The sequence below is a fragment of the Conger conger genome, chromosome 9 (assembly GCF_963514075.1).
Source record: "Conger conger chromosome 9, fConCon1.1, whole genome shotgun sequence".
In the NCBI taxonomy this organism is placed as follows: Eukaryota; Metazoa; Chordata; class Actinopteri; order Anguilliformes; family Congridae; genus Conger; species Conger conger.
In genome coordinates, this window is record NC_083768.1 from 18,597,705 (window position 1) to 18,624,750 (window position 27,046).

General features: G+C 46.2%; 1 protein-coding gene across 2 annotated transcripts in view; it reads left to right on the plus strand.

Annotated features, from left to right (window-relative positions):
• The window catches only part of LOC133136897 (SNF-related serine/threonine-protein kinase-like), a 38,196-nt gene extending 14,019 nt beyond the window's left edge, over positions 1–24,177 (plus strand). For both annotated transcript variants that reach the window (XM_061254758.1, XM_061254759.1), the window contains exons 3-6: positions 7,002–7,143; positions 16,333–16,545; positions 17,789–17,923; positions 20,812–24,177. In XM_061254758.1, coding sequence (XP_061110742.1) covers positions 7,002–7,143; positions 16,333–16,545; positions 17,789–17,923; positions 20,812–22,222 — 1,901 coding nt within the window. In that variant the 3' untranslated portion in view covers positions 22,223–24,177. The remainder of the gene's footprint in view (positions 1–7,001; positions 7,144–16,332; positions 16,546–17,788; positions 17,924–20,811) is intronic.
• Positions 24,178–27,046: the final 2,869 nt, after the last annotated feature.

Below are 27,046 nucleotides of genomic sequence, written 5' to 3' on the forward strand. Positions count from 1 at the left end.
TGATCACACAGTGTTGCTTAAAACATAAATATCCCTCAATATGCTAATGTGAGCGATTGAAAAAGTATATATTGAAAGGAGTGTACATTGCCTCTATTTCTGCTGATGGCAACAGTATTATTCTCCATAGACGTTGCTTTTATCACTAAAATAATAACAATCAGTCAAATTCCAATCTGTTATCTGTTGCAGAATTGGCACTCATTGTTCTGCCTTTACTGTTACATCATGGTAGTGCAGGGAAAGTGGTATTTAAATGATTCAATGTAATGTAGGGTCATTCTGTCATAGCTTTGCAAGGTATCGGCCACCAGTATATGCATGATTTAGTGATACATCGCTGGTTTTTCCTCGAGACGTACCATTCATCGTTCATCACACAGTACACAAATCGTATTTTTGTATGTTCCGTATAGTACTCCTGTTCATACATTCCGTGTAGGAATTTGACAGTATTTTGACTGAACAGGGGAGAGAAATGTAGCACGTGTGCTAACGTGACTCTGGCAGCTGGGCTTGAGCTAGCATTCCTGCGCAGTGTGGCGCCAGCGTTGCGCCTCCATCTCCGGGGGCTGACGCTGGAGTTTGGCACGAGCTCCCCACGCCGTTCCTCGGAAGACGCATTCCATACAAATATTCTGCTGACGTCAGCCTCCCCGGAGACTTTTTGCGTGTCGGCCGCGTTCGTGAAATGGGTTTGCATTACTGCTGGCCTCCCGCCGGGCCTTCCCGATTGCGTTTTGCACTTTATTTATCCGCGCAGGACCGGACCTGGCTGCGGCTTCACACGCTGCCGCTTACTCAACCTTCTCCAGCGCTCGTGTTTCAGGGTTTAATGTGGTGTCGGATGCAGAGCCCTGGCACCTCTGCTTCACAGTGCCGCCTGTCCTGTGCACGTTATAGGGAGAGAGAGGGAGAGAGAAGCATTAGCACTAGCAGCAACCCGTGCTGCACATTTCCTTAATATCTGCGGGTAAAGTGCTTCCTGTCCTGGTGTTCTCCCCGATGAATATAAACCACCCTGCTCTTTTTGTAGGTAAATATTGCATGTGTCCAGGTGTCTGCAATTTCCCATTGACATGGTAATGCCCTGCTTGGTAGTCACAGGTTTGCTTCCTCTTCCCCAGTTTGTTTGCAAATGAGTGTCTTTGGCATTGGTTCTTGGAGGCTTCATCAGCCTAATAAAGGCTAATATGAGTTCTCCCACTCTAGCACCGCTGTCCCTACGATAGGCCTTTTGTGCCCTTCACTAATGTTGCGCAGTGTGTAATTCTGTGAGTGTTATTTTGTAGTAATCACAATTAATGCCCTATTTTGTTGTACAATACAGTGGTTTTTGGCACTTGTATATGGTGAGGTAGTAGTGGTGTAGAAGTTGATGTTACTGTTCTGTTGATGTTTTCATGCTATGATGTTGATGTTGATTTTGACAGTGATGTTGGTTCATTGTTCTGATACTGATGTTTTAATGATGTGGTATTGATTGTGTTGTATTGGCTTTGATGTTATGATCTTGTAATGTTGGTGTTGGTGTTATGATGTTGACGTTTTGATGTAGCGATGTTGATGTTTGGATTTTGTGACATTGGTTTTCTGATTTCGATGCTTTGATGTTGTGATTTTATGATGTTGACGTAGTGATGTCGGTTTTGTGGTTGTGATGATATTTTGATGCGATGTCGGTACTGGTGTTGTGATGCCTGTGCTCGGATGTTCCCATATTGAATGATGTTGTGTTGGTTGTGTCCTCATCCACCTGACGGGCTTTGCATTGCTTTCTCATTCACACTCATTAGTTTCTCAGTACCCAAAAGTCAGAGGTGAAGCTCTTGACGGTGTCCCCACACACTGATGTAGACACTGAGGTGAGGAAGAAAGGCCTAACAGTGTGGGCTATCAGTTTGCTCGCAAGGCTTTGGGGTCCTAGCCCTCTTCTGTACAAGACCATCACCAAAAAGCACTAAATATTGAACCGTAAGTCTGCACTTAGGAGGAGCATGGTAAGTGAATTGGACAGCGTGGCATACTCTTAATGGAATGGGTTGTTGTTTTATTTTCGATCCCAGTCAGCCATCTGTGGGTGTCAGGGAGTGGGGCAGCGGTGCTTCACAGCAGCTGGGTGGGAAAGTGGGTCAGTGTCTGCCTGCCGCCCTCAACAGAACCAGGCCTGCAGGGCCACTGCTGCCTGCCTGGGGCCCGTGGTCTGAGCCGGGGGCCGGGCTGAGCTCTCAGATGGTAATCCTGTCGGTTGAGGGCAGCGGCCTGCACACTGCGATATTTAATTCCTCTAATGTGTCCGATTTTCAGAAAGTGATGGAAGGCTGCCACTGGGATTTCCCAGGTCAGGCATTAACACGTGGACAGGAAATGGGTTTTGAGTCAGACTTTTTTTTTATGTTATGTTTTTGTTGAGCAGATGGAAAGAGAGGCTATAATTTCCAAAAAATGTTTTGTTGTTCTTGCAAAGGGTTGCTAAGGAGGAAAAGAATGATTTCATTCTCACTTCTCAGCTGTTCCTTATTTATAAAACTAACTCCTTTTTAATTTGGTTCGTCTCTTACACCTCCCACCAGGATGTGAAGCGTGGTTGTGTGCCGTTTCGGGCCTGTGATTTAGGGGACAGAAAAAAGTGCGCTGAGGTGGGGTGGGCTCCTTACCTCCCGACCACGCCGGTCATGACCGCTGGTCGGCTGCGGCCTGTAGTGTAGCGGTTAAGGTAAATGACTGGGACCCGCAAGGTTGATGGTTCAATCCCCGGTGTAGCCACAATAAGATCCACACAGCTGTTGGGCCCTTGACCCTGCATTGCTCCAGGGGATGTCTGTTTCCTGCTTAGTCTAATCAAGTGTACGTCGCTCTGGATAAGAGCGCCTGCCAAATGCCATTAATGTAATGTAATGTAATGTAGTGGTCGGAGAATTCCGCCTTGACACAGCTGTAATCTGCTGACCGCCCTTCCCCCCGCGGTCATGGCAAACATCTGTGGACCACGGCAGCCATCACTCTCAGAGGGGTGTTCGCACCCCATTAATTAGGATCTTGTTAACGTCGTCCATTTCCTGCCTGGGAGTTATGAGTTATTGGCACGCAGCGCCATTTTGTCCACCCTGCGTACGTTTGTGTAAAGCCTCGCCCGGGTACGAGAAGGGTAGGGCCATGCTGTTTCAGGCTGACAGGATTTCAGTGTTGAGTGAAGTGGTGGGGGGTTGTCGGTGCGTTAAACGGGAGAGTCGGTGCGATTAAGCGGCAGGCTAATATTGTGCCGGTGGGAGGGGGCGTGCGGGAGCTCTAGCGCCGCCCTGGGGGCAGTAGTGCTGCAGGCGCTAGGAATGGCAGCCGCTTTGCCCGTGGCTCAGCCTGGCATGAGATGAGGCTCCCTGAGGAGCCGAGCTCGAGAGCAGAGAGACTGCAAGCTCACCTCTACTGCCGTCAGAGTCCATACTCCTGTCTGACTGCCACTCTGCTCTCAGGAGGATTCAGACGGCGAATCGCCTCTGCGGGAGGTCGCAGGGCCCGCCTCCTGCGGTCACATGACCCAGACTGTGGAAGGAGACGCCCAGCCTTCACCGCGCACCGTGAGCGGTGCAGCCCTCCCCACTCCGGCGATGAATATTTCATGAGCGCTGCTCTCTGGTGCGTGAACGAGCTGGGAATGTGTTGAGCAGCCCCCTACCCCGCGGCATGCTGGGACGGAATCGGAGGAGAAGGCTTGGGACCGCTCCCTCAAGGCAGCCAGCGCTAATCTGTCAACTCCAACAACACTCACCCCCCCCTCCCCCCCCTTCCACCCCGGGAGCAGTAACAGCAGTCAAACCTGCAGTTTAATTTGTTTGGAAATGGCAGGGTAAGCTCTGGAACGATTTCATCTGCGTCATTAATGACGAGGCTGTGAGGTGCTGGTGAGGCGCCCTGGTCTATGCAGCGGTGGGGCATGGGTTCACATCCCGGGTGAGGGTACAGCCCCCTGAGGGTTTAGCAAAGCAAGCATACAGAGCGGTTTGCAGTTTATCTGACTTGTGGTCTGTCTCTGTATTCAGTGTTGACTGCGTGGGTAGACATATAGACAGTGATGAGGGGCAGGGTGGTGATGGGGGGGAATCGTATGTTTTACTTTAAATACGAGGGAGTTGAGTCTTTGTTTTTATTCAGCCTGTTAGTTTATCTTCTTGACATGTATTTAAAGGTTTCCCAGGACACTGACCTGTTGAGATCAAGTTCCATTTTCAAAGACAAAGCATTATTCAGGCAATATTGAAATTGTTTATTGTTGCATTTAAATTAAAGCTTTCTTCAGGTGGATTTTAGCTGAAACATTGATTCAGCGTCTTAGCAGGAAGAGTTAAGAGTTCAACAGTCGGGAACACAACTAAATAATCTCCGTCCAGCTGATAAGAGGCTACACCTGTATGCTATCAGTGGTTTTCACTTTCTACGTGGTGTAAATGTAATACTTTGCCTTGTCACAGATTTAGAGCTGGTCAGGTCAATGTTGGTAGCATTGAAAGCCTGAGGTTTTTACTGTTAATTGAAAATCCAACCCCATGTGCCTTCAGTCATGTCCTTCAGAACAGAGAGGGTTGGTTTTACCCGATTCCTATTTTTACCATGGTGAAATGGTCTCGGAACTTCACCAATACCCTGGCCTTGACCACCGTGCTTTCTGTAGATAATTCTCCCAGAGCAAGCAACATTTATTTTTGACCATGCTAGGATGACTTCCAGTGTGAATTCTCTCAGCATAGCTTTTCAGTTTTCCCAGCATAGACCGTCCTATAATTGTCCGTAATTGCCCCAGTAATGGCTTAAGCTCTTTTCATAGCCTTGCAGCTCGAGCGATTTAGGAGTAAAGCCACGTGTCTCCATGGGAACGGCTCGGCCCTCGATTGCAGGGCAGCGAGCGGAGGCCATCTCCTGCGTTTGTCGCTGTCTCTCCTCTCCGGGTTTGATTGGTTGGCCTGATCGGTCTGACCGGTTCCAGCCGCTGGGCGGAATCAGCTGCAGAGCGCCGGCGGTTGTCATGGACGCGATGACAGCCCGGCCTGAGGGGACAGGCGTGCCCGGGCACATTCCCGTCTCCTCTCGGCGTAGAGGCGGGTCGGGCTGTCCGCTGCTTACTGTAAATCAACTGCAAGTCGCTTCGGATGGAGGCATCAGCAGAATGGCTAATCATCAGTCATTTGGAGTGCGCGATAATATCAGGGTCCTGTCGTCATTGGTCGACCCAAAGCGAGCGTTTGGGTATGGGAGAGTAAGCAGAATTGCCAAGCGATCTGCCGATGCAGCATGTGTACATCAGGGAGGCAGTGCGTTTCATGCACAGCTGATGCTTTAAATTAAAATGTCACGTTCACAACGTCATGTCAAAATGTAATGAATTAAATAGTCCGCCTGATGGAGCTTTATATTCTAACCTGCCTATATGGGCTTGGACATCCACTTTACATCTGGGTACTGGCATTTGCAGTCATCGTAGAAATGTAGGCAGACCCAGTGAGAGGGAACACAATCCCAGAACTGTCACTGTTCTGAATCGGGACCCATCATAGATCAAACTCTCCATCATTGATATTTTTGTTGTGATATCAGCAAATTGTATTTTATCATTGTTTTCTAAAGATCAGCTATGGTATTCTGGCAAAATAAGCTGAATAGGACTCGAGTCCTGTCACAATTACACAGGACTCCTGTGTGGTTACAGAGTGGGCTATTGACTCAAGTCAGTGGCTGAAGATGTCATTCCCTTGACATCTTCTATGTTCTTGAATCTCCGATAATGAACCATTTCAACGGCATTATGATCCGTGACCATGTGAAACTAACTTCAGACCGCTGACCATAAAGGAACAGTTTCACTTTGAACATTCAATAGCAGAAGCAACTGTAACAATATCCTTTTGTGGGTTTGTGATGTTAGCTCTGTCGCTAGCCTCAGGTTTCTTGGCAAAAAGGTAAAAATGCAAATCCAGGTTTTTAAATCTGTGCCATGCTGTAAGGCACACTGCGGCTTTTTGGCTTTTTGAAAATTTCTATGTTTTCAATATAATACTGGATTTTTTATTTAAAGTCTTAGCCTATAACTGACCGCTTTGTTGATTTCCTTTTGGATCACCCCTCAGGAGTTATTTCAAGTGCCTAGGCAAGATGTTTACCTGTATGTTTTATTTGCTTTGCAGTTGCCCTGTTGGCGGTTTAACTAATGACATATCAGTAGGATGGTTGCAATAAAGTTTTGTAGCTGTGACAAAGCGTTTTTTGTTTATTACACACATGACGACTATCCTTGGGCTACATCTGTAATGTTTTAATAGACAATTGAAGTGTAGCAGGCAGATGGAAGAGGCGTTAAATTCTCTGAACCATGTTGATTACATTGCCTTTTCCTCAAAATTTTACAGCCACACAATATTGTTCTGTGCTTCCACATTTTGGGTGATGGTTTTGAATTTTGGTGAAAAAAACACAACAAGTCACAAAGCCTGGAGTCTCTTGCTTTGCTCGCATTTTAATCGGTCGGCGGGCTATATAGCGTCAAATGATTCATTTGTTAACATTAAAATGAATTGATCACAGGAATTATTGTAAACATGCATTGCTAGCCTAATGTCTACAAATAAATATTAGCTATATTTTTTGTGTTTATCTACATTTTACATGAATGTGGGAAAATTGGTTGCAGTTTCCACTGCCATTAGTCCTGTAATGTAAAGCAGGGCAAAATGGCCAGTCAAATAGGAGCTATTCATATCAGTCCCAGAATTTCCATATCACAGCCCACTAAATATAGCAAAGGCTGTATTTGTCCGCAGTCTTCAGTAACCATCTGTAACATACTCACTGCCAGACTTTGGAGTCACTGACAGGATGTTATACGAGGGCCGTTTTCTTTTCTGTTGTCACCAAAACCGTAGTGGACTTGCAGTGCATTATGGGAAACTGGAGGACTGTACTTTTTGATTTTCTGCTTTTATTCAAGCTCCATTTCTTCCCTTCTCTCTCTGCAGATATCTGGAGCCTGGGGGTGATCCTCTTCATGCTGGTTTGTGGGCAGCCACCTTTCCAGGAAGCCAATGACAGTGAGACACTGACCATGATCATGGACTGCAAATACACCGTACCCACACACGTGTCTCTGGCCTGCAAAGAGTAAGCCAATCCACTCGCACAAACACACTCATTCTTCATTCAAAATCACACACATACAGTACATAGGACATGCAAGAAAACACTCAACGCCTATACTCAATCGCAAACGATTGCAGTCGCACATTACATTATTACATTATTGGCATTTGGCAGATGCTCTTATCCAGAGCGACGTACAGTTGATTCGACTAAGCAGGAGACGGTCCTCCCCTGGAGCAATGCAGGGTTAAAGGCTTTGCTCAAGGGCCCAACGGCTGTGCGGATCTTATTGTGGCTACACCGGGAATCGAACCGCCAACCTTGCGTGTCCCAGTCATTTACCTTAACCACTACGCTACAGGCTGCCCCATATACATATGGACATATACATACATGCATGCATGCACAGGGTTGCACACACAAAGACACACATTTATACCACTGCACACAATCCCGGTCGCTAGGGAGTTTCCATCCCATGGGGTTCATTTGCGAAGCCAGTATTTACCTTTCAACTTTCACACACATAGTGCTTCTCCCACATCCAAGTGAAGCACAATAATGTCCCATCTGGGAATTCCTGGAAAACAAGCCCTTCTGTTCAAATACATCCCTTCTGTTTTTTTTATCCTGTTCGGAATACCATAAATATAACCTTTAAAATGCTAAATGCCACAGGCTTTGGCCCGAACCCATCTGATGTGTACATATTGCCCACGCTCTTGAAGGTTCTGGGGCGAGGGGGAACGATGCTCAATCATTTCACTCACTCGGTTGTTTACATGAGCAGAGCATTGCATGCATTAGCAGGGCACGGTCTCCGGTTCTTTCCGAAAGGCCAATCCATTTGAACAAAGCTCTTTAATTCAGGGTCACCTCTCTCTCAGGCTGCTCGCGTTGCTCACGCTGTTTCAGGCCACCGGGCCCATATTCAGGCCGTCCCGGGTCTTTATGGAGTGCTGCTCATTAACTGTAGAGCCGTAGAGCTGTAGAGCTAAAGAGCACGTATTGAATTTTCCGTGCAACAGCTTCCATTCAATTTAGTGATTTGTACATCGAAGGCGGGCTATTGGTTATTGTGTTGGTTCATTGTAATTAGCATTGGGTAATGATTTTATAACTTGCACTTTCTGATATCCCTGAGGGTTTACACCACCGCAAGGACTCTATGAAACATTACCGAGGAAAACCAGGATGAATGCCTGTCTCCATTACCATAAAGTAAAAAATTTTGCTGCCCTTGACTTGAATCTGTCAATGGTTGTTCTTTTCATTGTTGAGGTAGGGGTCTGTCAATAGTTGTTCTTTTCATTGTTGAGGTAGGGGTCTGTCAATGGTTGTTTTTTTCATTGTTGAGGTAGGGGTCTGTCAATGGTTGTTTTTTTCATTGTGGAGGTAGGGGTCTGTCAATGGTTGTTCTTTTCATTGTTGAGGTAGGGGTCTGTCAATGGTTGTTCTTTTGATTGTTGAGGGAGGGATCTGTCAATGGTTGTACTTTTCATTGTGGAGGTAGGGGTCATGGTCAGAGCTTTAAAGGCCCAGCCCTCGGTTATGTAATCGGGGGCAGAGGGGGAGGTGGAGACAAGCGAGAGCGCACCTCGTCCTATTTCGGTTCCTTTTAAGACCTCGTGCCTGAAGCACGGGCTGGCTTTGGAAGAGCGCCATCAGGTCTTTATCTCCATCCAGCAAATTTATGAAAGCCTTCAGCAGTGCACAGATCACCAGCTTAGCCCGGGCACATTAAACCCTGCCGGATTTATGGAAAGGGATGGGACGCCATAACAGCCCGGAAAACTCTGGAACGTCGCCGACCGCCACGCGCTGTTCCCGGCCCACCGTTTCTGTTTAGTTTCACCGCCTGCGAGACAGGCTCTTTGTGTTTGTCTCTCTTCGTCTCGCGGTCACCCCGGCGACGGGTTGTCGGTGCGTCCGAGATCCGCAGCGGCCTGCGTCTGGTTAGCGCGTGACAGACAGTTTTATATTTACGCTGTCTGGACGTGACATTACTTTTCTCCGGCGCCGTTTCCGTGGTAGACCCCGTGGAGGTGTTTGAAGGCCCTCCGTGAAATTAAAGAGGGCATCAGTCAGACTGCATCCGTCTGGACGCTGAATCTCTGATTATGATTGACATGATAGGCGGGAGTACGTGTGCCACCCGTCTCCGGGCTCATTTGGAGGGGCTGGGATGTAACGAAGGGCCTGGTTGTTACCTCTGATTGGCTCAAATGGAAAGTGGCTCAAAATGGCTGAGTCTGATGTGTTCTGGCGGAAGACTCCTTTGTCAGAGCAGCGCTGCATTTCATATTTGGTTCCTCGACAACTGCAGAGACTTTCTTGGTGTTTTGACACCGTGGGCCTGTTCATATGCCTCAGTTGGCCCCTCAGTTGGCCCCTCAGTTGGCCCCTCAGTTGGCTGTTGTCAGTTGGCCGTCGTCAGTAAAATCAAACGTTGTTCTACATTAATCTAACTGTCTTGAACCACTTTGTTGGGTTATGCAAGCCTTCAGGATAGCTATATAAATAATAAACCAATCAACCTTTGTGCTGCAGAGCGAGAAATGAAACATAGATTGCGTGCGCAAACTATTAGGCTAGAACAATTGCCAACGACCGTATTGATGAGGAGCAGGATTGGCGGTGGTTACGGATTTATTTTTTGTATGACAATGATATGGCCTGTTTTGCCCATAGTACATTGTTTGTTTTGATTATTGGTACCTGTCATTTTCAATCATTTATTTGTATTTTTCAGTAATAGGCTTTGTATATTGAAGTTACTCATTTTTAAGGTATTATTATTTATTATTTTTTTGTTTACACAACAACTACAAAGAAACTTACTAAGCAATAATTTACAAAGCAATACATGTCTCTTCTTCATAAGGTGGATATGTATTATTACACTATTTTAGGCTTATACTATAATAGAGGCATAAAATGAAAGAAAAAAAAAAGAAAGACAATTGCGATTAAGGATTTCATTATTTGCTTGACAAATAATCGTAGACTAAAATGTCATGATCATGACAGCCCTGGTGAGAGCCACAGTGGAGTGGGAGAGCCTGCAGTGATTCCTGCATGCTGTGAGTCTGACGGAGACAGCCGGACCCCTGCCACCTCAACCTGCCGTTCTGCAGGAGGCCGTCCTGAGCTTCAGCCGCACGGCCTGCTGATGGATTCCTTCATACAGCCCGGCCTTGCCACTCCTACCCTCAAGCTATTTTTCATCAGTTGTGATTTTTGTCATTTTTAATTTTAAGGGCTTGAATCCAGCCATTGAGCGCCTGTCACATTACATTACATTACGTTATTGGCATTTGGCAGACATTCTTATCCAGAGCGACGTACAGCAAAGTGCAAAGCGCATACCCATGACCAGGGACAGGGGGCAAAACACCCTAGTGGGAAGTACAATTTCAAGTGCTAAGGCTACAACAAAGATAAGGACTTGGGCCTATTTGGTTAATCTCACAGTGGAATGTATATCGAAAACCGTTTTTCTACACGTCATGTCTTCTTGGCGTCGAAGCGTAACTCAGCGAGTTTGATGGAAGTGTACAGTCAGCGTCGGGAGCATCTCATCAGCGGTTTTCCAGGTCAGTGCTTTGGCGAGGCCCTGGTTTCCTTATTTTTCAGTGTTGAGCTGGCTGCAGCCCTCCATTATGGCTCTGCACGTTCATGTTGGCGCACGCCAGCACTTACTGAGAGCTGCTGCTGTCAACCGCTGAACCGCTGGGGTGATGATCCATCAACGCCGTCTGTGTGCGCTGTTGTGTGATGGTTTCATGTTTTATTTTTTCCTCCCATAGTGCAGTGTATTAGAGGTGGTCCTTTCTTTTCCAAAACATTCATAAATCCAATAATTTCATAGCATTCAGGGCTGGCTTTCATTGATATTGATGATTCACATTACCGTACACTAGCGATACCAGTGATGTGAACTGATGCTGAACTGTACTCTGGGAAAATTGAGTTCCAAAGCATGAAAATATGTATAAACGCCTGTGTTTTGTGTACTATTCTCTGGGGAACCGGGTCCTGTTGTGGGTGGTTATGGGTATTTTGCTAATTGGCAGTTGGCAAGCGTTTGACCTCTCTCTGCACTGTGAACATTCCCAATGGAGGCCCAGGAGCTGTTTGTTACTGAGCTCGGTGGAGTCTCTTCTGATTTCTCCCCTGGAGCCAATCAGGGAAGAGTTGCTTCAAAGCACCAACCATAGTAGCCAGTCAGCGAAGAGCTGCTTGAAGGTCAGCCTACTTAACAGCCAATTAGAGGAGAGCTGCTTTGATGTATACCCCCAAAACATTTCTTTCTTGCTGCTGCGAAGAGACTTTGTCCCTCGCGAAAGCTGAGATGCAAATTCTCAAGGGCTCATTATTTGCTTTCTTCAGATATATTTTAGTTTTTCCTCTTTCTCTCCCCCCTCGGTTGTCTGGCGTGTTGGATTTACGTTTCCTAAATTTGTTCGAATATGCAAATGCACGCCCAGTTCATTGCAGAGCACTCTACTTAATGAAAATGGATTTGCTTGCAAGCCTTAATAATTCAGTGCGGTTAATGCACCACCCTTGTGCTGAATTCCCCAGGAATGTTCCAGCACGGAGCTGCTGTTTCTGTTGTTGACGGTAGGATGTCGTCTAATGAAAATTTAAACCGGAGCCTCAGTGCGGTGGGCAGAGCGGTCCTGTGGAGAGAGCTTGCTTTGCTCCAGCGGTCCTCCCTCGGAGCGATCCCTCCCGCTCTCCCCCGGTTGGTGCGGATGGTCTCTCTCCCACCGTGCGACGCCGGTGGCGGTCCGCGCGGGATCCATAATGCATTCTTTCCATCCCTCTATCGCGCCAGCGATTGTGGGACCGATAAGAGCCCGGGGCGGGTGGTCCGTCGAAGGTCGTTTCCTGACCGGAATTCCATGCTGGCGTGGCACGTGGCATGCTTGGTCGATTCAGACCCCGACCGTCTCATAACAAACAAAATGGCATCTCCACTGCGCTTCAGGGGAAATTTAGAACAGAGGACAGCTATTCAGACCGACGTCAGACCTTTGCTTCTTGTCCTTTTTGGAAGTTTCCTGTCGGGCTTGCTCTTTCCGGAATGGCGGCACGTCTCATGTCTGGCTAATGGCATGTCGATAATAGAGCCATCAATGGCGGGGTCATGGGCGGGTTCACCCGACTAGACTGTCTTCCTTTCTTTCAGGCAAGGAGATGCTCATTACTTACATATGCGCATGTTAATGAGTGCTCTTCCTGTAAGCTTGGCTCCTTTGGGGAGGGGTATTTCAGTATTAATCCCTCCCTTTTATTACACAAGAATCTTACTGCCTCGTCAGCTTGGCTTCCCCTCCACTCCTGCCACATGAGGGCCTCCAGGGTTGCTGTGGTTACTGCCCCCTTTAGGGCAGTAGAGATGTACTGTCGCCTGGGTGTCGGACTGAATTCTCAAGGGCTGCAGTGTCTGCAGGTTTTTGTGTTTTCTTTTCTGTCAGCTGCCAATGAAGGCGTGTGGATTATTTTGCCAATCAATGATGTGAATGAACCATGGGTTATAAGAACAAGCAGACACTGCGGCTGTCCAAGACTGGTGTACTGCCGAGACCTGCCACTGGGGGCACACCACTGCTTCAGTGAACTTAGGGGGTCATGTTGGGGGTTGTTGACTGAGAAACCAAGTAATGTGGTCTGGAGGTCTTTTACTTCAAATGGCTTTTTTCCAGTATGATGACAATTTTCTTACCGAAAATATAAGTATAAATGAATGTTGTGGCCTATCCACAGAATGGTTCTGTGGGTCCACTCCATGTTAAAATTCAACCAAAGCTGCAACATCTTGGAAATGTTGGGCTGAGCAGAGAAAATTGTACTATGAATACCTGGCTGAGTGAAATTGTAGGGTAAAATTAGTCTCTGGCAAGTAGGTAGAAGCTCTACTGTCTCACCACTGAGTGCCTGGGCTATTGTATGACTTGGATCATTCTAGTGACATCAGCAGTGGTTACCACAACCAGCTCCCTGTCATCATGCTGGTATGATATTTCGGCATTTCTCAAATACCTTCGTTCAGTGAACACCATTCATCGGTCAGTACATTTCGACATGGCAGCCTGTTTCTCGCGAGCATGGAAGCCTGCGACCCCTCACCACCGTGCCGGTGACGAGTCCTGACCGGTGACAATCCGCACGAGTCATCGCACCGCTGTCAGTCGTCTCTGTTAGGAGAGGGGAAATGGTTGAGCTCAGGTTCGGGCGGATGCAAGTCCGGTTTTAAATGCGGAGTGCGTGGGCTCTGCAGCCGGTCAGCGCCTGGCGTGTAATGAGTGCTGACGGGCCGGTTATTAAAAAACACAGACGCTCCTTATCTGCTCTGTCATTGTGCAGATAGGCTGGTGTGCCGGTCCATAGGGGCCTCTCTCTGACCGGGCCTGCTTTGTGAGCGCTGACAGGAGACCCAGACCCTGAACCCTTCTCCCCTCCTCAAATTCACAAACTGCGCATGGGGAACAATACGTTCATTTCAATAACTAGAGTGAATAGCTCATAACATAACGGTTCAAATTTGGTCAGTAACAAACTTTGTGCAAAAGCAAATCTGTGCAGTGACATGCACACCGTCTACCGGTGTGCACTCGCACACATTTTAATTCATTATTTAGGTCCACATTGATAAAATACATCATAGGGGCTACTGAGTCGTGAGTAGTGAGCACTTTATTGGATATGTATAACTTATTTTTTGACTTATTGGTTTTCTGCTGCTGTAGCCTCTTCACTTAAAGGTTTGATGAGTTGCGTGTTCAGAGATGCTCTTCTGCATACCACTGTAATGTGTGGTTATTTGTGTTACCGTCACTTTCCTGTCAGGTTTGACTAGTCTGGCCCAAACTCTGGAGACGGTTGTGCATGAAAATCCCAGATATCAGTATTTTCTGAGAACATTTGTAATTGCTCCAGCAAGAAAAATTATGAGTACAAGAAACAACATCCTCTCCATATACTGCAACTGCCTACAATGGAGGAGACTGGGCAATACTTTGCTAGTCATTTGGCTCTCCATTTAGCCAGCCAAATCTTAGACATCTTAGTCATCTTAGTCATCTTAGTCATCTTAGACATCTTAGACATCTAGCCTGTGGACATGGCCTAAACTTCTGAAAACTAGGAGCTGACACTTATAACCTAGTTCAGTTATAATAATGTAATAATAAAGGCTGGTACTTTAATTGTTTTGTTAGATATGCTTCTTCCCAACTTGAATCGAAGGCACAGCCTATTTCTACTAGGAACACATTTCTATTATGGACAGCCGTTTTTATAGAAGGCATTGCTTCAACCACCTGTTGATGACCATGATGTAACCAGTAGCGGTCATGGCTAATAAAATACCAAATGGAAAAATAGAGTTTGGTTGGTAAAACTTGGAGGTGTGCTTTTACATTGAAGATGAGGATTGTACACACACACGTTTCATAGCCCCTTTTCTGTCTTTTCCTATGCTTCAAGTTGCGTGTGGAGCGAGAGATTGTTTGCTACACCGTTCATGTAAATGCCACCAAAAACGGCAAAGTTTGCAGTAGGGCACTATGTTTAAATCTGGACTCGCTATGGTTTTGGAAATATTTACATCTGCTTCGTGGTGTAGATCTGATAACTTGCCAGTATTTTGTCTGCTGTTTACTTGCTTAGTTGACTTTTGCCGTCAGTGTGTTTCACTGCCATACATATGCTAACGCACAGGTCTCAGAATCCTGTCCTGGAGGACTGCAGTGTCTGCTGCTTTTTGGTGCATTTCAGCACCAGTGATTAATCAAAGTCATTGGTTGGCTAAAGATTCCGCATGCCTTGTTCTCAAGGCCTTAATTGGCTGCTGATTGAAAGGAACCGCAAATAACTGCAGACCGTTCCTGAGTTTGACAGCCCTGCCCTAAGAGGTGCATAGTAACGAAGAACACAACAATGTAGAAATATTACCATATCCCCGTCAATTGTTCATTATTTCTTCCCTGGTGAATGTTTTTCTGATGGAGCATAAGCTCATGTGAATTGTCATGTTATTGACGAGGACCGCTGCCGTAACGAGCACCGCGTCAGGGTGTCTGCCATCCGAACATCCGGTGATGTTTTCTGCTTGGCGGCTCGGGGAGGGTGTAGTTATGTGGGCAGTTGCCGCCTCTTTGAACCACTCCTCGAGCTAGCCTGCTGAGTTCTCTCGGCGATGGAAAAAGCGGTAAAGCGCTTTGATGCAACGCCATGTCAGTTCCCACATGCCACAAACTGAAGAAGCTGTCGTTTAATTTCGGCTCCCAGCTGGAGCTGGGGGGGGTTGGGTGGGGGGGGGGGTGTACTTGCACTCGTCTGTCAAGCTGCTTATTTTCGTTTCTAAGGAGATCCTGACGAAAAGCAGGAGGCTGACGGGGGTTGGGGGGGGGTAAAAAGCACCCTTTCCAAAGGTTGTGAGAAAAACACTCGACTGTCTTTAACCAGAAGCTGAGAGACCATGCAATTACTGCAGCCTTAGAATGAACTGACAGAGGTAATGACCGGGTTGTTATCGTTGGCGCTTGTGAGTCGGTTGACTGCTAACGGTTGGGTAAAGTGGATTGGCTTGATTGGATATTACTGCTGGAAGACTGGAAGAACATCCACTTGTTGCTGAAAGTGGCTATTTTTAGTTGACACTGTGGACTGTGGCCTCTTCAATTTATGTGCATTGTAGTCATAATATGGAATAACGGACTTAATTAGACAAGGCAGCTTTTGTGCACACAATTTATTATTTTCCTCATATTGTTCATGTAGCTTTGTAACAATTTGCAGAGAGAAACCTATGACTTCCTGTACTTGACTGCTCGGTGCAGGGATTTAATGGTGGAGTCGGATTTCTCCTTGGGTGACCCTTAGGGTGTGTAAGCCAAATTGAAAGCACTGGATATTTAAATCTGACAGCATTGACATTCCTTGTATATTTGAATGTGCAACATGTCACGTACTGACGGGGGGGGGGTCGACTGTGATGTCGAAGGTGTCATGCTTCAGACCGGTTATGTAACTGAGATGCTGACTCACTGTGCTCATTAAATGTTTCATGATACTATTCTAAAGGGGTAGTAACCCTGGTGACGAGGACAAATTCCCAAACTAGTGGTCTACATCTAGCAACCCCCCAATCACTTGCATTCCCTAACTACTTTGATTGCCTCTGCCCTCGCCCTCCAGCCTGATAAACCGCATGCTGCAGCGGGACCCCAAGCGCCGGGCCTCTCTGGAGGAGATCGAGAACCATGCCTGGCTGCAGGGCGTGGACCCCTCCCCCGCCACCAAGTACAACACCCCGCTCGTCTCCCACAAGAATCTGTCCGAGGAGGAGCACAACGGGATCATCCAACGCATGGTGCTGGGGGACATCGCCGACCGTGAAGCCATCATCGAGTAAGAACCCTAACCTGCCCCGTCTTTACCCTGTGTTAGCGGGACTTAGTGGAGGAACAACATCGGTTAAGGAGCTGTCATTGCTGAAGGCACTTGTGACAAAATAGTTCCTAGTTTGAATCCCCAGTGGGACGTATTTGTGTATCCTGTGTAACTGATGTAAATGTCAAGGCATATGAAATGAACATGAAAATTTGCTTTCGTTTCAATGCAATGAAAGCTTAATATGTAAATGTAAGGTTTACTGTTACTGGTCCTATAAAGAGTTTCCCCAGTTGACTTGTACAGTGAGGTATTACATATTTGAGTATTCAAACATGTTCTCCCACAGGGATTCGAACCAGTAATCCTAGTTACATGTACAGTTCCAAAACACAGTGCTTCCATCCTTGCGTCTTCTGTCCAGTCAGGGGCTTTTCCAAGTGAAATTATTCATATGTCATCCTGCTGGTTTATATGAGGCTAATAATGATGATAATAAGAAAAATAATAATTATTAGTATTATATGAGGTTGGATTGAAGGTTTTGGAGACAAGGTCTTCTCTTCTTCCCTTTGATACCCCATGGTAACGGCGTTCAGTAGTTCCCCCCACGCTCACAGCGAGCTAGAAACATTAACCTGCCTTTGGGAAACGACCCAGGCATGTCGGCCGAAGAAGGAGGAAAGAGACCGTAAATCACGCATTCGCTTCAATCGCCTCAGCCCATTCTCGAGTCCTGCAGTGCATGAATAAGCAGTTGTTTCTGAAGTGCATCACCACTTTCAGGAAAGTTAATAGGAACAGGCTGTTTACGAAGAGCCCTCGGTAATAGTTTTAGTTTTCTCCCACCAATGCTGTGAAGATGATTCAGATAAGCATGCGAACTGTGAAATTGTACCAGAGGATTGTATTTGGTTTTCTTCCGCATTTGTTTCAGCAGATTAGCTGCTCTTCTTGTCCTCCTCCCTATTTTTTGGGAAACACATCTTGGCCTGGCTTCTTCCGTTTGTTGGTTCATTAAAGTATTACTCCTGAAGCCTATGACTGAGTTCTGAACTTCACTCGTGGTGGTTCTTTTGTCTGGCAGAGGAACTGGGAAACGTGCTTCACATTGCAATGACAAGGAAGAATAAAGGCTATCCCAAAAGCCTGTTCATCCACAGTCTTTCAGTAACAATGTAGGTTACCTCTGAGATATGGTTTGTTCAGAGAATGTGATGCCTAAACACACCACTTCACCACAAATTATTTTTCTTTCCAGGGCTCTGGAAACAAACAAGTACAACCACATCACTGCGACGTACTTCCTGCTGGCCGAGAGGATCCTCAGAGAGAAGCAGGAGAAGGAGGTTCAAAACCGGTCATCCAGCCCCAGCAACATCAAAGCCCAGTTCAGGTACTGACGCACATGCAGCCAGGCGAAGGCAGTAGACCAGGAATCAGGGGCTCCCTGTTGGAAACAAAGGGTGTCTTCGCAGGCTTGTAATTAAAAAGGATAAGAACTAGAGCCGTAATATATATGTTAATAAAATAAGTCCATGCGCTGTTGGCCAGGATTAGGCCACCTGATTTCTGGAGATTTGAGAATGACTGACTTTTCTGTCTAAGTTATCTGCATGTATTTAACCGCGGTGTGACATTTGTGGATTTGAGGGGAACTTCTCCACTGGTTCAGTACTGTCTTTTCCAGCTTTTGGTAGCCTATTTCTAGACCTGAACTACATTACAGTGCACTGTATCCATTTTGTAACTACAGTGGCCTGCCTTGCAGGGCATTGTAATAGTTTTTAAGCTAAACTGTTAATGACTCTTTATCCAGAATTCTTAAATGGCCCCAATGACAACGCACTCAAGGGTATGTAGTAATTATAGAGGCGGGAGGACCATTGGGACTCTCTGAATGAGGTTGAAGCACAGGCTATGTAGTTTACACAGCTGAGGGTATCCCATTGGGCCCACTTTGAATTTGTATTATAGTATGTACAATAATGTTTTGTACAATCAGTTCTTTTTGTTTTGCTGAAAACACAGCGAAATATCGAACTGGTATGGCTGGGTGCTGGGTGGCTTTTCTGTCAGTGGTCATGCTTTCAGTTTATCGGTCATTAAACATATCAGTCAAGATGATTTGGGGTTACATGAAGTGCATCTGATCTGTTTGCTTCCACATCCATTTTTATAACCTTTATATTTCATACTTTTTTCGAAGGAGTGTAGGTCTTTACTCTGGCCATCATGTCTGAAAGTGACTAAATTAGCAGCATCAGGAGTTCTAGAGCAGATCTGTTGATCGGTTTTTGTGACAGCTTTCTCATAAAAATGATACTTCTTTTACACCGCTTCCCTGCATCTGTACCGTGTCTGTTATAAATAGCATTTTAAATCCACTACAGTAAATTGTAGTGGCGGGTGCTTGCCTGCAAGCCTGGGAGCATTAGATGGGTTGCAGATCTTTCATTTCTGCAGGAAGTAAATGGCTGCCTGCTGCCTACACAGCCATGTACTTTCATAACCTAATTCAGCGCTTAGCGCTGAGGTTTATGGGCTCTGGGAGTGTTGCGGATGAGAGACACTGACTAGAGCCATGCTCTCGCAGGTGGTTAGGGAAACCTACACAGGTATGCCCTAAGGCGTTGGTAACCAACCCTGTTGCTGGAGATCTACCATCCTGTGCAGTAGGTTTTTACTCGAAAGGCGGGCGTACATTATACGACTTGCCGGCTCCCAATTGTTCTTGGGAGGAAATCATAAGAAAAAGTTAGGTCTTAATGACGCTACTCACTAGGTGCTATGCCATTCCGAGTTGATTCGACTGGCTTACAGGTTCCTGATAGTTTTTTGACTTGGGAACGACCAGCTTGAATTTGTCAGGCGTGAAAGGTCTTGCAAGCTGATTCTGTATTTCGATTCCCATTGGCCAATCAGTAGGTGGTTCCATTTATGGCCAAATTAGGGCTGGAGCGAAACCTGCAGGAGGGTGCATCTCTAGGAACAGGGTTGGTTACCTCTGCCATAAAGCCTGCCTTAATTCGGATCAGAGTGCTGCCAAAGCCCTTGGGTAGACCTATTGTTGCGAGAAAAATGAAAAGAGCTTTTTGATTGGAATGGCGGGATCGATCCCGCCGGCGCTGTTTCTGTGTCGTCGCCAGCCCCCCCCCCCACCCCCCACGCCATCCCTGCTGTTCGGAGACCGAAGCCTCCAGCCTGCTGACCGCCGCTTTTCAGTACCTTTATTTTCACGCTGAAACATCGGCAGCGACCTGCATCTGAACCGCCGTGTGGAACAATCTTCACACAGCTTTCAGAAAAGAAACGACCAGACACAAACCTCTGACAGCCGTCTGCCTGCTGTTGTCCTTTGTGCTTTCTGTACACGTGTAATCTGTTGCCTGGTCATTAATACGCGGGACATGGCTGTGAGTCACAATGGCCTTACGCCCAGGCCAGTTTAGCTCCATACGTTCATGTCTAAGATTGTCCTTCCAGATAAGCAATGAACGTCTCTTTTTGTGCATTAACTTGTCAACTGGATCTGGAGTTAGTTTGCGCTTTGATAACATGCCGTTAAGTAGTGCACATCATGTCCTTGAAAAGATTTTAAAAGATATGAGAACATCACAACGTCAGAAGCATCAGGAGCTCTAGAGCTGATCTGTTCATGGGTTTTTGTGAAAGCTTTTTCTTAAAAAAAGATACTTCTTCTTTTACACTGCTTCCCTGCATCTGTACCGTGTCTGTTATAAATAGCATTTTAAATCCACTACAGTAAATTGTAGTGGCGGGTGCTTGCCTGCAAGCCTGGGAGCATTAGATGGGTTGCAGATCTTTCATTTCTCCAGGAAGTAAATGGCTGCCTGCTGCCTACACAGCCATGCACTTTCATAACCTAATTCATCGCTTAGCGCTGAGGTTTATGGGCTCTGGGAATGTTGCGGATGAGAGACACTGACTAGTTTAGCTCCATACGTTCATGTCTAAGATTGTCGTTCCAGGCAAGCATTGAACGTCTCTATTCATGCATTAACTTGGCCACTGGATCTGGAGTCAGTTTGCGCTTTGAGAACATAGCGTTAAAGTAGTGCTCATCAGGTCCTTGATCAAATTTGAAAGGGTGTGAACAAAGTTAGTGTCAGTAATCTGGAGTCAGATTTATTCCCATACTGGGAGCATTTTTTGTATTTGTCTGGATGTTGTTAGTTGTTTGACCGCTGTACCTCTCTTGTTTTGGTCATGGATGGAGTGCCTGTGCAAAAACCTGATCCTTTGTGTTGCTGGTGCTTGCAGGCAGTCCTGGCCCACGAAGATCGACATGCACCAGGACATCGAGGACAGCCTGGCGGGCCCCTCCATGTCTCACGCCGGGGGTCCGCAGTCGCCCGCTCGCAGTGCCGAGAACCTTCTCAACGGCCACCGCAGCAAAGGCCTGCTCGACCTGGGGAGGAGAGAGGAGCCCTGTGAACCCTCCCTCCTGTCCCTGACCCCACCCCTGCAAGCCCCTGCCCCCCCCAACCCGCTCAAGCCCCCCCAGGCCCCCGCCCCCGCTGCCTCCGGCAAGCAGCGCACCTGCCTGTTCCGCGTGGAGGAGGACGAGGAGGAGGAAGAGGAGCAGGAGCCGGCGCCCCTGCCCGCGCAGGTGGTGCTCCGCCGCAAGCCGGCCGGCGTCACCAACCGGCTGACGTCCCGCAAGAGCGCCCCCGTGCTCAACCAGATCTTCGAGGAGGAGGGCGAGTCGGACGACGACTTCGACATGGACGAGGGCCTGCCGCCCAAGCTGAGCCGGCTGAAGATGAACATCGCCTCGCCGGGCACCGCGCACAAGCGCTACCACCGGCGGAAAAGCCAGGGCCGCGGCTCCAGCTGCTCCAGCTCGGAGACCAGCGACGACGACTCGGAGAGCCACCGCCGGCGCCTGGACAAGGACACCGGATTCACCTACGGCTGGAACCGGAGGGACAGCAGCGAGGGGCCCCCAGGGAGCCCTGGGGGTGGTGGGGGAGGAGGCGGGCAGGGGAAGCCCCCGGGCGAGGGCGGAAACCCGGGGCCCGACAAGGGCAGTCCCCCTGGGGGAGGAGGGGGTGGAGGTGGAGGTGGAGGTGGAGGTGGTGGAGGAGGTGGGGGTGGCGGTGGGGGAGGAGGAGAAGGCGGCAAAGGACAAGGCAGCCCCTCCAGCTGCTCCAGCGGGAGCACCAACCACACGACGGGCTCCACCCGCAGCTCGGCCAAGACCGGCGGCGGTCTGGTGGAGAGCCTCAAACTCATGAGCCTCTGTCTCAGCTCCCAGTTCCACCACCTGGCGGGGGGCGGCAGCGGGACTGGCACTGGGAGTGGGGTCGGAGGAGGAGGGGGAGGAGGAGGTCTGAGCAGGTTCATCATGGACCCCCAGTGCTTCTCCAGCATCCGGGTGCAGGAGAGGTCCTCATGGAGGATGTGCATCGGGGGCTCCACCGGGAGCCTGGACAAAGTCTCGCTGCTCGCCTCCGCTGGACTCGGAGGTCCCGCCCCCAAGTCCGGCCCCGACCAATCGGCCTCAACGCTCAACGAACTGGACCTGGCCCGCGCCAACAGCATGAACCTGAAAAACAAGGTCCTGCAGCTACCTCTCAGTGACAAGACCATCTCTGTGAACATCCAGAGGAGCCCCAAGGAGGGGCTTCTCTGCCCCCCCAGCCAGGCCAGCTGCTGTCAGGTCATATGACCACAGGTCCCCTCCCTCCCCGCCTGCCCACCATATCTGTAGCATACTGAACTCCTGTTCGACAGCGCCACTCTTCCAGTGGCTACGAACAACCTCTGTACACACCGTTACCTAAGCCCACTCTTCTTTTGTCTTAATTCTCCCTGTCTGATGGGATTTTCTATTTTGTTTGGTAGGTTTACAGTTCACAAAGAGGTGCATGCTGCTAGTTTTCATTTGTTCTTTATTTAGGTTGATTCAGGTTCAGGTTTTTTTTATCGGCACTTTTATGGTACTACCTTCTCTTCTGGAAATCACATTTAAAGGGATGGTCATTTGAGTTTGGGTGAAAGGTTGTTGAGCTTGATGAATGAGAAGAACTGAAACCCAGGGTAAAGTCTTTTAGCCGTTATTTGTGGAATGTATTAGGCAGGAAGAGAAGTCGATGACACAATCAAAGCAATAAGAGTGATATCACCCCAGGAAGGCCTTGGATTGGACGACTCGTATTCCGCCACAAGCAGATGCACTGATCTTGATTTTAGCCCCTCGTTGTTCAGTCTTAAACTGTCTTAAGTCTTATGACTCATTTAAATAACAGAAATACAAATACTTCTATGAAAATTATTTTAAACTGTAAATCAACATTTTAACCTGGTGGATGAGACTGGAGTCTGAAAAGTGCCAGTTAATTATATTGCACACTGACAATCTTTTTCTTTTCTTTTTTTTTTTAATTGAAATGAATCGATTTTAAAATATAATCAAGAGTTTCAGGTTGAGATTTATTTTGGGTTTTTTTTATCTTCACTGCCTGATACACAAAGGTCTACCTGTTGTAATTGTCTTTATTTACCGGTGGGTTTTTACTATTTTTCAGTACACAAACAGATGTGTAACAGGTTAATCAAATGAAAATCATAATTGTATTCCTAAAACAGGGTATATCTTTAGATGTGGTAATCATTCCTGTTTATGAGCAGATCTCACGTCTGCACTATCCGAGTTTATCAACCGTTATGCAGTGAGATTTAATTTATGACTGGACATGTGCCTCCTTCTGTACTTTTTGCCTCCACTCTCGTCTTCTATGGTATATATACATTTTAAATCGAGAAGGGCGGGGTGTCGAGGGACCTGGGTTCCAGTTTGGGTGGTCCGGTTGGAGTCCGATTATGACCAGGTCATGTCTAGGTGATGAAAGAAGAACTCACCAAGCTCTTCAAAACTACATTTACCAGTCAGAGACAGTGTCGCATGTTAACCTTGGTGTGAGCATTTGGTGAAGGAGGGAAGGGGCACTTACAGGTGAGGTTTAAGTTATCTGTGGTGAACCAGACTAAACGATCATGAAAGAAGAAACAAATAAGGAATATATTTTAAAGGGCATTGGCAATAAGCTATGTGTTGCAGCTATCTGTAAATGAATAAATATTTTGTTTTATATTTAAAACATGTACAGCCTTGAACAGAAAATTATAACCCCCACCCTTGTGTATTTTAGTGTCTCCACCCTCCCCCTCCTCAGCAGAAGATTTGTAAATAAAGTTGTAAATATGGTAATATTGTGCTCTACATTTAGAGGAGCAGTGTTGAGCCTTTGGTGCATAGCTGTAAAATAGCCATATTAGTTATGCGTGTTTCAAAACAAAAAAGTATATATAAAAAATAAAAAAACCCAACCATAATACTGATAATGTGGATCTCTTTGACTGTTGTCTTACCCTGATGTATCCAGGTATATGGCTGTGCATGTGTTGTACATTTTACGTTATCAATTGAGGTACAGCAAGGGGGAGAGAGCAACCACTACATCTGAGCAATGTTTATCGGACCAAACGTCACTCCACGTCAAATAAAATGGCAACAATGCAAACCAAGAAGGTGAACAATACTACTCTGTACCGAAATTCTGTCTCCAAAAGTTGCGTCTAGCTATGGTAATGTCCAAAATAAAATGTTGTGGATAAAATCTAGTTTTAAGGTGTCCTTTTTTTTTTTTTCATTGCATTCTCAACTCTGAAGTTACACATACTGTACTACTGTAAGTATACTTGTTCTCATGTCTTAGGCGTACATTTATGGTTTATTAATTCATTGTCTTTGTAAAAATGAAATAAATACATTTAAACTCTCAAGACAACTGGTTGCCTCTGAAACACTGGTGCATCAGTGGGAGGAGCTTGTTGCTGTTGTTGGGAGGAGCCAGTCCTGTTACTGTGGACCCTTGGTCAGTCTGCTAATTATTCCAGTCTTAACCTGTAGCTACTACTTAAATGTGTCCTTTCTAAACTGAGAACTTCCTTTTCAGATATCGACCGTACTTTAAGTATGTCTATGGTCACAATCCAATGACATTTCCTGAAGAATGCTTAAAATTGTGTTGTGACCGTTCTTAGCTAGCATATGACAGGTTTTTTTTTTTTTTTTTACCAGCTGTTACTCACATTTTATTTTATTGCTCAAGCTCGGGAGCAGAGCAGAGGTTGAAGACCCTCTCACAGTTAATGGTGACCAAACTGAAGGAAATGCTGGCTGGTAGTCTCCAATTACTTATTGAGTTTGGACTGAAGTGACAAATGCCTTTCACAGTAGTAAAAGAGGGGGGAAAAAAAGTGCTACTTGAGGCTCACAATACAAAACCATAACATTTGATTGCTTCATTTAGGTGGAATAAGAAAAGTCTAGGTCATGAGCTTTTGTGTAAACATTGGTATTCGGTTTGGTGCAAATTAAGGAGCTGTACACTGTGGAGAGGATAACATTGTGTAGCACAGTGTAGTGGGTAATGCATCATCGGCGAGTGGGTTATTTAAATAGTCTTCTCATGTACAGTTGCCCTTTTTGCTAAGCAAGAAGCTATTCTGTTGGTCTAGGCTGGGCTGTGTTTAAAGAGGTGATTTTTTACCTTTGCTCTCCCCAAATCAATACTGTGATAAAAAAAGTTTCTGGATGGAGGAGAAAGAAATGCATTGTACTGATGGTTCAGACGGGAGGCTATATTCCTGTCAGCGTGGAGGCTGTGGATGGGGGAATTGGGGGTCAGAATGTGGATTCTATTTTTCCTGTTAGCTGTAGGCATCAATCACCTGTATGCCACAATAAGTGCTATGATATCGCTATTACTGCAGCACTGCAAACCATACAGGACTCGTTCAAGACAAATGGAAAGTAATGTAGGAGGGAAGTCTCTTTCTTATGCCGCAATTTTTTTATTTAGTTTATCAGGGACAGTGCACATTAATCAACATTTTCAGTTTCCACTGGACAAGGACACCGGATGCGCCAGAGTTAGCTAATGAGTTTGCATCTGTAATCCCTAATCTGCACGTTTTTGGACAGCATGTCTTTGAAATGAGCAGCTATGCGTATCAGAGGAACGATTCTTTATTCCATAAAGGCTGCAGCCTTTAGCTTTAACTTTTAACTACCACTATGCTACATCAGCAACTGTAACGTTGTCAAAATCAATGTTTCACATCAAGATTTAAGGTAAATTATGGCCATTACCAAATTCGTATCGTTTAAAAAACCACTGACATAAGCGTAGGCCAGCGCCCGCCAAAGCTAAAGCTCTGTGAGAAAGGCGTTTCATCATTGTTGACACCTTAGCTGCCTAGAGTTGGATATCGAGATCAATGTATAAGAGACCAGACCTGACTCGACCGCTGCTCTTTTGCAGCTCCTGCTTCTAGCACGCTTCTGCGGGAGCCTAAATAAGGAGGCAGCTGTCACGGATGGGCGAACGAAGCTGGAACGCGTCTGTTGAGATTTGCGTCTGTTTTGTGTTGGCTGCGGACACAGTGTCCGACCCGTTATTCTCAACCGAGAATAACGGGTCGCGCATTCGGAGTGGAAAAACACAATGAGTAATCGTTTCGTTAATCAAACAGCAGTAGATGTTCAGATTGGTGGACTCTTTATTTACCACAAGATTCATCATGTTCTGTTTCTCGGTGTATTCATGGAACAGGCAATAAATAGCCTAGGCTACACGGGACTACTTTGGAACACAGTATGGGATTTTGCATCTCCGAAAATATCAATAGCTTTCATGTTGCACATAACGGGCAAACTGGTTGAGGTTAAGAGCAGTTTTCTCAACAATATTTTTTTTTTTTTTTTTTATATATCAAATGGGGAAGTCTTTCCACAGAAAAGTACTGAAAACATTTGCATCCTTACAAAACAGTTTTTAATTGTAGGAATATTTATTATTTCATTTTTCTGTCAGTAACAAAACGGGTGATTTATGGCATTCGAATATTTAATTCCTCGTTGGATACTGGAATAAATATGTTTCTAGTTCTCTTTAAATAATGTTCAGGTTTCTGTCTCTCCTCAGCTAGCTGGTAACACATCACCAGGACAGGCCGCAATCATTAATCATAAAGGAGACATATTACAGATCACACATTTTAATACACTGCAGAACTGCTCAAACTACCGAATAGATGCTTCTCATAATAGCAAATATATCATTGCAGTTATTGTACTGTAATACAATAGATGCATCTAGTCAGCATATCTGTTGTCTGAGATTATTAAACATGTTCTCAGTTTTCATGCCTCATTGTATTGTACTATAGTTGTAATATTCTGAATATCTTTGAAAAAAACAAACAAACCCATATATAACCCTGAAGAAGCAGTTACATTTCTTCTGGAATAATAGGTATTAATAAAGCTTGGTCTTAATCTCAACTCTTGTATGGACTGAGACCCCGTTTACACTTGGTCATTTCATGCGTCTTGAATATCCGGATAATAAGTAAATGCACCCAAGACATATTACGAACAGATTCAAATCCAGAACACATGTAACTTCACAATGACAACAAGCAT